Below are 13331 nucleotides of genomic sequence, written 5' to 3'. Positions count from 1 at the left end.
ATTGTCTAAATCCCGAAGAGCGTCGCGATGAATCAAGTCGAAATCATCCAGTGGGCTGTCAGCTACCCGTTAATCTCTGGTCGGACTCGGAGAATCTGCGACGCCCTTCCCTTTTTCTTCTCGCGACAAACGACCTCTCAGAGGCATGATCCTGGATTTAGGGGACGACTACAACCGCCAGACGATACCGACAAGCCTGTGTGAGGAGAAACGTACCTAGAGAGAGAAAGTAAAAGTAGAGAGAAGGAAGAGAAAAGCGGAATACCTGAACTTGCCGAGAAGAATGACGAAAGCGAAATGGAGGAGCCTATTTATAGCAAAAGCAAGGGCACATCCTCCGAAGCGCAATCATTAGGTCTACAGAAACCTAAATGGGCCTCCAAGGGCCGCCTAAATACCCAAAGGCTTACTCGCGATGGTTCGGTTTCTTGTTCAAACCGATAACTAATCGAGATGCCAGACCAAAATTAATCCCCGATTTCGGTCTAATCCGGTTTTCTAACGTAAACCGATGAGATAAGCTTGAGCTCTTATATCGGGGTAATTCACCTACCGAGTAAAACGTGCCTCCGTGACAAAAACCTCGGCGAGCAAAGCAGATCATGAAGAAGTACTACTCTAAGCGACTAGAAACGTCAATAAAACGGCGTGCGACTAAACACGCTAGGTCCTGATATACGAACGAACCTGACCCACAAATTCATTGAGACCGCTACGCCGCTCACAAGTGAACTGGGGGGGGGAGACTTATTGCAGGAGATGGATTACATCCCTCCACAAGGCCCATCGAATAACATGCCCTAGCCCGGCAAGCTTGACCAGTTTAGTCGGCTTAAGCGGCTAAAGATGTCGGCTCGACCCCAGAGTACTTTTAGCCGATCAGCTAAGCCGACTAAATAAGCTCGGCTTATAAAGAACAGTAACAAGGCCCGCATACTCGGCCTTTAATGACAGGGCCCAAAGGACGACACGATTAGGGCATCACGGACGGTTACACTATAAAAGAGGATGAGGAGACAACGAAAGGATGACTTTTGGACAACACATACAAAAGCGGCTAGATCTAGGGTTTCCCAATCATCTCTTTGATCCTGTTGCTTAAATCTTTGATCTTGTCTCCTTGTCTTCGGTCGATTTTGTAACCTCTTGTTTGAATCTAATAAAAGCGTCTTTAGTCGCCCCATTCCTAAGTTCATGTGCACAAACAGGTATCAGAATCTACAGGGTTACGTTATGGTCGATAGAATCATTGTTTATGACTGATTGTTTTAAGAATCCTGGAAATCAGCTCTCTCATAAAATGTCTACTTCCCATCTTTCATCCTTCGATTCTCAGTTTGCAATTTTCACTCTTCCTAAAAAGTAAAAGAAGCCATTCTTCCTCCTCTAATATTACTTTCTTATATGAAATCGAGTGTGTTATGGGCGATCAACTACCTGAACTACCCTTCCTCTGGTAAATTTAGGTATGGGCATAAAATTCTGAACCTGAAATTTGAACCGAACCCGAACTGAAAAACTCGACCCATTATCCGATCTGAAATGCAAAAATACCCAAACATGTTTTATAGGGTGGCACAAAAAATATTCGAACCCGAAATGTTATTAACTGAACCCGAACGGGTAACCCGAAAAATCTGAAACTAATAGTCAATATAAATATTTTGAAATATATATAAGTGTTTCACTTATAAAATTCAATATTTGTGGTGATATGATATATAAAAATGAATATTAAAATTTTAAGTACACGATTAGTTATAAATAGGTATCTATATATATAAAAATATGTTGGTCTCCCTCCTGTTGCGCCACCTCAGCGCCAGGTCAGAAAGTCGCCTCCTATACTGTCGACACGTGTCCCCTTCTTTTTAAAAATTTAAAAATGCTAGCCTGTGTCTTTAAAATGGGCTTCCACGAAACTTTCTAATTTCTAGTGTACGGATAATGTTCTTTGGGCCGCTATATCCAAGCAAATGCTAGGCCCGTCTCTGAATTTGCGTGTGGGTCTGAAGCTTTGTCAGCACTCTCCGAATGTGTTTATTTATGTCGGTTTTGTCTATGTTCTTCAGCTTCCAGCTGTTACAAATCGAATTAATTGAACATAATTAACCAAAAATTAACTCTTCATGCCCACTACACCATGATCTTGCATTCACTGATTCTTATCATTCATTCAGACGGTCATTCACCTATAAAAAGCTAAGGATTCATCTCTAAAGCATCATCCTCACAGTTCCTATTATCCAGAGAAATTTTATTATCAGAATAAGGGCTGCCTTATTACTCGCTAACACCACCCTTCTTTATATATGTCAAATCCGAACTCAAGAAATGGCACCCCCACATCTCTCAGCACTTCCTCAACGAGCATATCGTAATTCCTTCACCTCAAAATCAGAAGATACAGCAACTTTCTGATGAACCACGGTGGGTAGTTAGCTGGTGAGGAGCATATCAAGGCAAAGGAAGCAAAGAGGACGGGATGGCTGTAATAAATTTTAAGGGGTAGTGAAGGAGGCAAAACGGAGGCGGACTTGGACAGTGAAAAATGGACTTCGGATTGAAGGAAGACAGACAAGGGCCACAAGCTTTAACAAACTTTTGAGATTTTAATAAATGGCAAGAAAAGAAGGTTAAAGAGGATCTAGATTTTGTGCAGAGAAGAGAAGGATAACGGTGAGGAGATATTACGAGATGTACGACGGCGAGCATAGAGAAACTGATCCGGTTGTTTTATGCGGCGGAGAAAGAAAAAGATTTTCAACCGCAAAAAAACAATGTTTAGTCTAGGTTTTTTTCTATTTAATAAAATATATGTTTAGTGGATTACTTTAATTGCATATTGGGTTTATTATTTTTAGATGGTCTTCAGGTAATTTGGGCTAAGAGAACATATTTAAATAGATCAAATATATAAAAACTTTAAAAAGATACAAATTTGGTTAAAAAACTATTAGATTCGACTATATAGTTGGACGATAAATTTGAGACCGGAGATAAGAAGACAATTTTTTTTTACTATTTATTCCCTATTTTTTTTGAAAAAAATTCTCCCACTTGGATATTTTATTTTTCTCTAAAATTGGTATTTGACATATATATATATTTGTGCCATCAAATCATCAAAACAGAGAAAATTGATATTTCACCATTTTAAATTTAGATTTTTCTATAATGACATATAAAATATACATATATACCACACCCTATCATTTTAAAGTTTATTTTTTATTATCAAGTCTATATATTAAATAGTAAAATGAATATGAATTCCTATAAAATTAAAACAGTATTTTCACAAGATTTGTTTTTAAAGATAATTAATTGTACTAATATATAGATAGATTCGAAATAAATATAAAATTTGTTTACCTTTTTGTCATTTAGATATCTAAAGATTGAAAGTAATATAAAAGTTCATTTGTAATTTAGATCAAAAATATTTATTTCATAAATAATAATAGTTTATATAGAAGGATATGGATGAACAAAAAGAATGCATGAAATATATGTATCTCCATAAGTGGCACACAAACAATCCGGAGCGGAAAAGTGCTGGAGAAAAATCAAACGTTTCTTATCCGATGTTTCTATCACAAGGAAGAAGTCTTGCGGTACTAACATGATCTTCATAATGCCACCAAAAGTTGGAAGTTTAATGATCTTGAAAGTAGATGCATTGATTGTTTCTATTTCAAGTAAATGGAAACATTTTTAGAGGAAGTTTACCATGCATAACTACAGTCTCAACTCATAGACACAATTTCTTTTTTTTTTCTCACTTCTCTGTTTCAGTGTTTGAAATTTTGATTAGTTATGCTTTGATAATCTCTTCGCATTCAGTGCTTCCATTGCTTCAATTTTTTTAATTTTTTTAATTATGAACACTATGATCCTATAAACAAATCAAACTAACCGGGATGAAAAATAAGATTATAAGCAAAAAAAAATAAAACTAACACAAAATATACATAACTTGATCAGTAACCGTCTGACAATATGTGCTGTCATTTTAGTTATAAAAAAATAAAATAACAAATCTTATTGATAAAAAGTTCTCTGGAACATATCAAATAAAATTTATTCACACTCCAACAATATTCATATAAACACTTCTTTACAATACAAGTAACTTTGGTCACGTTACATATCATGTGAAACTCTGGGTTAACTTCAATTACAGTTATTTATATTACATTACAATTTTATTATTTTATTCACCTCTTCAATATCATATTCAGCCTAAAATAAACCGTTAATGCAACTTCCTGCGGTCCAAGCCATTTATACAAATGATAACCATAAAAACCACAAACCCATTTTTAGAGTCCAAAATATAACAAACTAAATTTAACAAATCAATAATGGATTCAGATTTATAAAAAAACATACAGCCAGGAGACCAAACCTATCTAATATGTTACACTCTGCAACCTTTTAATATAAAAAATACCACAACCTCTTAATATAGACACAGCCATCAAAATCAAATATAATAAATCTTAACATATATACTTTTTCCATGCCCAAACATTCTTAAAAACAATAAACATTATCATACATTTTTCTTGCAAATGCTAATATAACCTACGCAATGAAAATATACAATAATATAGTTATATATATCATGCTTAAACGATATCCAAAATGTTTGCTTTAGTTAATATCATATTTTAATGGTTCTTGCTTATTTTTTAAGAAATATTTATTAAAAATATTTTTAAAATCTATTCAATTCAAAAAAGCAAATATTGTGGACAAAGTAAAATATTTATATTTTTAAAGAATTATTATAACATAGTAACAAATATATAATATCTAAAAAGAAGAATTAGCAAAATTTGTAGTAAAATGGTGACAATTTAAAATATATTTATATTGTTCGTTCATTTGCTTACCCGCCCGTAGGGCGGGTCCGACCCTAGTTCTCTATAAGGTAATGCATATTGTTTACAAATAATGTTTATTTTCATGTTTGATTTAACATTTTATTGTTATTTTATCAATTTTATGTGTGATATGATTAATTTTTATTTAATTTAGGGGTTTTTCTTTATGTGTTGTTTTAAATTTTTGTTTTTTACTTTGGTTATATTTGAACCGAACCGATATAACTCGAATCCGAACGATATGTGGTTATTTTACGGGTTTTAAAATGCAATACAATTTTGAACCGAACCTGAAGTGTTATTATCCGAACCCGACCCGTACTAATATAATTTTAGTATGAGACCTAAGAGCGTAAACCCAAAAATCCGAACCTAACCCGAACCAAACCGAAAGGGTACCCGAACGCTCATGCCTAGGTAAATTCATACGAATACATTATAAAATGACTAACACCTTCTTAGTCAAGGGCGTTTGTAAGAAAAGGACTACCAGACATAGCCCGAATAGCCTTAATCGACTCTCGATTCATAGCAACAAGCTTGCATCGGAACAGTTCAAACGACATAAAATGCATCAACTGTATTCATAACACTGTTTCCAAACTTTAATGTTTCGTTACAAGACCCAAATCTCTTAAAGACACTCAAGGTTCAGCTTCAACTAATCGGAGCACCTATGCAAGAAAAGAGTGTACTAGCTACTCTACATCACCAGATCGTCTACCGAATTCAAGATCATGCTCTTGATCTTGTGTTACCCTCATCCGATGAAGCACTATATCTCGAAGTCTCATCCACGTCCCAATCACCCAAGTTTATACAGATTCTCCGACAAATATCTCGCGAAGAGTTACTGTATCGATTACTAGAATCATGGGTCACGAGTTATGAAAATCTCCGTCAAGGTACTCAGTCGTCTTGTCAATCATCAGAAGCCTGCTTTCATTCTCGAAATGATTAAACAACTGATATCAAATTTGAGAAACCTTGATCATCATCATTTCAGAAGCAATTATTCACTCAATTTGCGATACAAGTTGATGAACGAGACTTCTATGGTCCAACGAATCAGCAAGTTCCCAAACCAATCTCTTTTGGTTAAGATGGAAAAATAGTCTATCTTTTTATGGATGAGGATGAACATCAATACTTTGATGTTTGCTCTTGTACTGGTTGTCTAGAAGCAAACTACGAATCTGATAAAGATGGTCGCATTTGTCGGCAATATAAGAAGTAAAGGTAGGAGACACTTCGGTCGCTCCACTTGGTGAAAGAAAGTACGACTTTATAGTCCAATACTTTGTCAGAAAGGAGGATCCGAAACATCAAGTCATGATGATAAATCCGGATGATTTCCCTCCACGTGAAGATTCTTCAAGAATAACTTCGCTCATAGCCCAAAAAATCTCTCTCAAACTGTCAACTCTTCTGGTCCCGACTAACATCCATGTCCATTTTTTCTATTTACGTATTTTCTGTACATGAACACATTTTCCATCAATATTTTTATGTCCATGTATTTTTGTATAACTATACTATATATATATGGATCTTAAAATATAGAAAAAGTACAATTTCTTGTAACAATTATATTTGTTTTATATATCATAAAATTTTGGAAAATAAAATAAAAACATTAGATTGAATGAATAATAATAACATAAAATAAATAAATAACTACCTAAATGGAAGTTAGTCTATGAGCAATCTACTTGGGAGTTCTTATATGACCTGCAATGCCAGTCTCCAGTTTTTGAACCTTGTGGTCATGGTTTTTTCAACGGGGAGGATTTGCTAGAGGAAATGAGTTGACACGCGGCAAAGGAGTAGAAGATCGCAAATGACACATGTCTACTGATTACTGGAGTTGTTGAGAAGAAATTTGTTACGGAGAAAGTCATAAAAAGAGTGAAAAGGAGCGATTGGAACAAAAAAAAAAAAGAGTGAAAAGGAGCTTTTGAAGATTCATTCAAAAAAGTGTGTTCATCTTTTTTTTGGAGCTTTTCTGAGTGTGTAACAACCCTCTTGTCATAGTTTTTGAGTTGTTTCTTGATAAGTAAACTTTTTTTTTTTTTTTTAAAGTGTTAAATTTTTTTCCTCAAAAAAAACCTTTATACAAATTGAGTTGTTTCTTGATAAGTAAACTTTTTTTTTTTTTTTGAAAGTGTTAAATTTTATTCCTCAAAAAAAGCCTTTATACAAAGAGTGCAACCATTGATCTAATTCCTTGTTATGCAACATTGGATGGAGTTGATTCTATCATATATCGAAGTATATTCTTACTGTATCATCTAGCCACGGTGGATTGCGAAGATGGAGCACGAAGGTAGTAGCAGGGTAGTGCTTGTACAGTAACAGTGTCTACTACTTGTAATGTGATGTGTCTGAAACATGAAGTTGCATGAAAGTCTTGTCTTTTTTTTAATTATTATGATTACAGAGGAACTTTGGCGTGAAAATATGAAACAGCTTTCAAGAGTTTATTAGCCTTATGCAACACAATACTTATAAGAATCTAATAGTTTTTTAGAGATAAAAACCTTTGAGAGAGGCGAACTTATTGAGGATCTCTTCTTCGCGTTTAACAGCATTTTCTTTCTTCATCACCCATTCTGGTTTCTTCGAGTTAGCTGCTTGAACTTCCTGCACCACTTTTGGAATCGAGTTAGCCACCATCTTTTGCCCATAGCTCAGATCAACTTTCTCTTTCTCCTTTTTACTGATCCAACGGGTCAGTTCAGTGCGTCTAGCTTGTAGCTGAGCGATTTGGTCGTCAATCTGACGGATAGTCTCAGAGTTTGCATCAACTTCCGTCTGGATATTGCCAAGCTTGTCTTTTAAATCGCTGTACTCGTACTTGAGAGAAGCGACTTTGGCTTTGTTAAGCTCGAGAGCAGAGAAGAATCTATCAGCTTCCACTATCACGTTCTTGTTCTCCTGAAACACTTGGCTGAAAGTTGGAATCTCTTCGATAAGCTTCAACCTCACAATCTCTTCAGCTGAGAGGCTTGGATCTTTCTTAAGTTTTGTTGCTAAGGCTGCTAGCTCCGCAGCTTCATTAGACATGAGCAAGGAAGAGAAGTCTTTGTCGAGAAGCGATGAAAGCTTCATCCGAGCTTCTGCCCATTCATATTCTTTCACTGGAGAGCTTGCAGTGACAGGAAGAGAAGAAGAAGAAGACTCCTGTCCTGCTTCTGAAGGCTGCTGCTGAAGAAGATTCTCCAGTGTGTTCAGATAATTGTCAAACTCTTCCGGGTTGATCTCCACAGGGGAGTGAGAGACCGCAAGGACACCGTTCATAGGAGAAACATAGACATGAGGAATCGGAGCATCTTCTTGTTTCTCTGCAGCGCTACCTCTGCGTTTCTTCATTCTATTGCCGGGTTTTGTTGCAGCTGCTTCGTTCTCTTTTTCTTCTTCCAAGTCAACCATATCGCCTTGTTTCTGTCTTGTGGAGCGTCTCGAAGAAGAGGATGGCTTCTGTTTGGTGGCTTCTTTCTTTTTCCTGCCGCTAGCTTTAGGTTTGACTTGAACAGGTTCATAAGTCTGTGTCTGCACCTGTTTTCTCTTCCTCTGGCTGTAACGCGAAGTTGAACCTTCATTCTTCGCATCCTCAACATTCTCACCTTCTTTGTTAGTCTCTTCAAAGAGAGATGCAGCATCAACTACATAGAAGGAAACATCATCAATACGTCAGCAGGCTTTACGAAAAAAGAAGAGCTTTTACTAACCTCTATCGGCGGGCTGAAACAAAGCAGGGATGTTCCAGCTAAAAGATGCAAAGAAGGCAATAACATCCATCTCAGGGAAATTCGTCTCGAGATAACGAGAAAGAGTGTTTTTGGTGGCAAATGACTTTGGTGCATTCTTCATCTTAAGCCTCTCAGGGAGGATGAGGAACCTATCCTTATGAAACCCAGTAGCACTCACTCTCCTCCCAACTCTCCACGTCCAAACATCGCCGGGGCTGGGGAAATCAACAGGCGCAAAAGGCAAACCTTGACCACTAGAAACCGGTGGAATCGCTGGGAGTTGGTTCAGATCCGTTTCACCAGGAGTGAAAGTGAAGGAGCTTCTGTTCACATGATCATCACCATCTCCATCTCCTCCCCTGTTGAACAATTTATTCTCCCCAAAGTTGTGGTTACTGACTGGGACTTGTTCACCATCAAATCTGTGCAGGTTCGAAAATAGAAACATAAGCACAAACAAGATCATGCATGTCCAGTCCGAAACAAAGCTGATCATGTCTCAATTGAACACAATTCCTTCCTACTAATTTCAGAGCATACAAACTGTGATTAACGTGATGATATCTCGAATTAAGACTTACCCAGGCGGATTTTGACTCATCTCTTGATCCGTATCCATCGGAGCAGACCCGAAACCCTAATGTCCTGCGATGGAGTAACAACTTTTATCAAACAATGGCAGGATCTAAAGCTTTTCATCTCCAAGACCCTACTACTACACAGCTTTATCAATTTCACATATCCGAAAATTACCATTACACCCTTTAGTTGGGTTGAAAGATGTGAAAATTACAGTAATGCCACTAACACAAAACAAATAATCTCCCAAAACGGGGGCGTAAGTTGTTATTATGACACTCCTCACGGCGAATGCTCTCGGGTCACTTCTCGGGAATGCAATCTCCACGAGCTCTATGCGTTTGGGCCGTGTCGTCCACGCGCGAATCGTCAAGACCCTCGACTCGCCTCCTCCTCCGTTCCTGGCAAACTACCTCATCAACATGTACTCCAAACTCGACCATCCCGACTCGGCTCGACTCCTTCTCCGCCTCACTCCTTCCCGGAACGTCGTCTCCTGGACGTCACTCGTATCCGGGCTGGTTCAAAACGGTCACTTCTCCTCCGCGCTGCTTGAGTTCTTGGAAATGCGACGAGAAGGTGTTTTCCCAAACGACTTCACCTTCCCTTGCGCCTTCAAAGCCGCGGCTTCTTTGCGGTCGCCAGTTACTGGGAAACAGATTCATGCGCTTTCTGTGAAGTGTGGACGTATACTTGATGTCTTTGTTGGCTGCAGTGCTTTTGATATGTATTGTAAGACCAAGCTTAGGGGTGATGCTCGCAAGATGTTCGACGAAATTCCTCACAGGAATCTTGCAACTTGGAATGCTTTTTTATCTAACTCTGTCACTGATGGAAGGCCTAGGGAAGCTGCTGGAGCTTTTATTGAGTTCAGGAAGATTGGTGGACACCCCAATTCCATAACTTTTTGCGCTTTCCTTAATGCTTGCTCAGATGGGTTGTTACTTAGTCTAGGTGAGCAGTTGCATGGGCTTGTGATTCGTTGTGGGTTCGATACAGATGTGTCTGTGTGTAATGGGTTGATCGATTTCTATGGAAAGTGTAACAAGATTCACTGCGGTGAGACTGTGTTTGCTGAAATGGGGACAAAAAATGCTGTTTCTTGGTGTTCCTTGGTGGCTGCGTATGTGCAGAATCATGAAGATGAGAAGGCGTCTTTGTTGTTCCTACGTTCAAGGAAGGAGATTGTTCAGACTTCTGATTTTATGATCTCAAGCACTCTGAGTGCGTGTGCTGGTATGGCAGGTCTTGAGTTGGGGAGATCGGTACATGCTCACGCTGTGAAAGCTTGCGTTGAAAGTACTATCTTTGTGGGAAGTGCACTAGTTGACATGTATGGAAAATGCGGATGTATAGAAGATTCTGAACAAGCTTTCGATGAGATGCCTGAAAAGAACTTAGTGACGATGAATTCACTGATCGGTGGATATGCTCATCAGGGTCAGGTTGATATGGCATTGGCGTTATTTGATCAAATGGCACCACGTGGTTCCGGTCCGGCTCCAAATTATATGACGTTTGTGTCCGTGCTTTCAGCTTGTAGTAGAGCAGGGGATGTGGAAAACGGTATGAAGATATTTGATTCGATGAAGAGCTGTTACGGCATCGAGCCAGGAGCTGAGCACTATTCATGCGTTGTGGACATGCTAGGGAGAGCTGGGATGGTGGAACGAGCATACGAATTCATAAAGAAAATGCCAATTCAACCCACAATCTCGGTTTGGGGCGCTCTTCAGAATGCTTGTAGGATGCATAGTAAGCCACACCTCGGAGTATTGGCAGCTGAGAACCTTTTTAAACTTGACCCTAAAGATTCTGGCAACCACGTTCTGCTTTCCAATACGTTTGCAGCAGCTGGAAGGTAAGTGGATTTAAACCAAAAGATTGTATTTTCACGACGGCATGATCAAACTATATTATAACCAATGTTTGTTAGGTGGGCGGAAGCCAACACCGTGAGAGAGGAGATGAAAGGGGTAGGAATCAAGAAAGGAACCGGGTACAGTTGGATCACAGTAAAGAACCAAGTCCATACGTTTCAAGCTAAGGACATATCACACAGAATGAACAAAGAGATCCAGACAATGCTGTCCAAGCTAAGGAATGAGATGGAGGCTGCAGGGTACAAGCCCGACCTGAAACTCTCTCTTTACGATCTGGAGGAAGAAGAGAAAGCGGCGGAACTCGCGCACCACAGTGAGAAACTGGCTCTAGCGTTTGGCTTGCTAGCTTTACCACTCGGTGTTCCCATCAGGATCACAAAGAACCTTAGGATCTGTGGAGATTGTCACAGCTTCTTCAAGTTTGTGTCTGGGAGTGTTAAGAGAGATATCATTGTGAGAGACAATAACCGGTTTCATCGGTTCGTGGGTGGGACTTGTTCTTGTAAGGATTATTGGTAATGTTTTTAGTTTAGGTTACAGTTTTATATCTTTGTAAAACTATAAAGAGAGTGACTAATTCAATTTACTATTAATTTTGATGAAATATAAACATTTTCTCTAATAACATACATTTTTCTGTAGTCGAATATGATCATCAAGACTTCGTCTAAATCTACGTTCTAAATTAATTTAAAATTATTAAATTATTAAAGATTGTATAAAGATAGGTCCAGGTGCGTTGACATCCTCTTAATACGCAATTTTTGCATGTATAAAATAAGCATTGCCAAAAGTCCTCCTAATCACTCAATCACATTTGGCTTTGACTAACAAACTAAACAACCATACATGTCTACTTTTCTAAGGAAGAAGTTGCATCTCTCAATCTCATTCTTGTGGAAAGCGAAACTCGCACCATCAAAATTTTAAAACTGACAAGTTTTTTGTATTACCACGACAAAACACTTCGTTAGAAAAACCCAAAAAGATGTAAGAATGTTTTACTGATTTAGAGTTGGACCTTATGAAATGTTGCGTATGTACCAAGTGAGAAGGGATCAAATTTAGTTTACGAACCAAATGATGCTTTCATTCCTTTCAATTAAGTCTGAGATGGAGAGAAACTCCCTCATTATACCCGCCGTGTTAGAGAAAGAAAGGAAGCAATACATTCTTGACATCTGAAAATCGACTTATGCCCAGGCATAATCTCAACCACCGTCTTAAAACGGACCTAAAAGCTCAACCGCAATGTCATCATTAAACCGACATAAACTACAGAGCAGCTTGTCACGGACTGATTTCTTCACAGCAATCAGAACCTGCGGCCTTAGCAACTTTCACCTTTGTGATTTGCTAAGTCAACCTTTCAGACAAATCGATCATCACTTAGAGAGAGACGTTTTTAGAGAGAAGGCAAAGCTTATGAAAGTGTTTCTTATTGATAACTTGATAATTTATAAGTGAGGGGTGACCTCCTTTATATACAATTCCACCTTCTCAACGGACGGTGCAGATCAGACCGATCTAACGGTTGAGATCTTTTCCCTCATATGAAGTTACTACACTCTTAAGTACTTCATACCTGTGTTACTTTCACCCTTAGGTTTTCTACAACATTCCACACACTTCTAATATTATTTTAATCCTTAGATATTTTACAAAAGATTAAGACTTAAGAAAATACTAAGTAAAATCGGTTTTAAACCTCCTCGGCCCGACCCGCTCTGTCTCCAAAAAGTTGGGGCGTTACAAGCTGCATATTTAAGCCCCATAAATACACATGCAACCCGTCACAAGATCGGTTCATGCCCTGCCTTTGGAAGAATCCATAGAAGCTTGGGCTTCTAGCCCTCCAACATATTATGTTAATTTTGACCGTTGGTTTAGTGGTATAAATGTTGTTATTTTGAATCTCAACAAACCAAATTCGAGCCAAAGGTTGTTTAATATCGGGATTTTTTATTAACCAGCTTCTAGTCTTTAGTTAACCAGGACTGATACTGGATCGCTTAATTTTTCCTCCTTTGTAAAAAAGTGTTGGACTAGGTGTATATACTTATAGTTGTATACTCTCATACTTTGAAAACACTTTGTCTTGACATTAAAAAAACTCTTTAGACAACTCAACGCCTAGCCAATCTTTACAACCAAAAGACTTAAGCAATCCAAAGGGAAATGACTGTCTAGTGTCTAAGATTCCTCTAAACACTAGCAACAACCAA

At 38.1% G+C, this 13331-nt stretch overlaps 2 protein-coding genes across 2 annotated transcripts; one reads left to right on the top strand and one right to left on the bottom strand.

Annotated features, from left to right (window-relative positions):
• Positions 1 to 7289: 7289 nt before the first annotated feature.
• Positions 7290 to 9354, bottom strand: LOC106300797. Its single transcript, XM_013737026.1, has 3 exons — positions 9226 to 9354; positions 8624 to 9066; positions 7290 to 8557 (listed from the first exon to the last, which is right to left on the bottom strand). Exons 1-3 carry the CDS (start codon positions 9261 to 9263, stop codon positions 7419 to 7421), a joined length of 1620 nt encoding a protein of 539 aa, XP_013592480.1. The 5' UTR covers positions 9264 to 9354; the 3' UTR covers positions 7290 to 7418.
• Positions 9355 to 9492: 138 nt separating this feature from the next.
• Positions 9493 to 11683, top strand: LOC106296692 (pentatricopeptide repeat-containing protein At4g14850). The gene is made up of 2 exons (XM_013732888.1): positions 9493 to 11084; positions 11160 to 11683. Exons 1-2 carry the CDS (start codon positions 9496 to 9498, stop codon positions 11623 to 11625), a joined length of 2055 nt encoding a protein of 684 aa, XP_013588342.1. The 5' UTR covers positions 9493 to 9495; the 3' UTR covers positions 11626 to 11683.
• The last annotated feature ends 1648 nt before the right edge of the window (positions 11684 to 13331 follow it).

Source organism: Brassica oleracea, chromosome C6 (assembly GCF_000695525.1).
Source record: "Brassica oleracea var. oleracea cultivar TO1000 chromosome C6, BOL, whole genome shotgun sequence".
In the NCBI taxonomy this organism is placed as follows: domain Eukaryota; kingdom Viridiplantae; phylum Streptophyta; class Magnoliopsida; order Brassicales; family Brassicaceae; genus Brassica; species Brassica oleracea.
The sequence above is the reverse complement of the archived record's forward strand: the minus strand, read 5'-3'. Positions and strand labels throughout refer to the sequence as shown.

Bases quoted from the DNA above. Each gene is read 5' to 3' on its own strand.
- LOC106300797 (XM_013737026.1), bottom strand. From the start codon at position 9,263: ATGGATACGGATCAAGAGATGAGTCAAAATCCGCCTGG. The intron at 9,067-9,225 runs GTAAGTCTTAAT...GAACCTGCACAG, and splicing joins ATGAGTCAAAATCCGCCTGG to ATTTGATGGTGAACAAGTCC. The intron at 8,558-8,623 runs GTTAGTAAAAGC...CCTTCTATGTAG, and splicing joins GTTTCAGCCCGCCGATAGAG to TTGATGCTGCATCTCTCTTT.
- LOC106296692 (XM_013732888.1), top strand. From the start codon at position 9,496: ATGACACTCCTCACGGCGAATGCTCTCGGGTCACTTCTCGGGAATGCA. The intron at 11,085-11,159 runs GTAAGTGGATTT...AATGTTTGTTAG, and splicing joins ACGTTTGCAGCAGCTGGAAG to GTGGGCGGAAGCCAACACCG.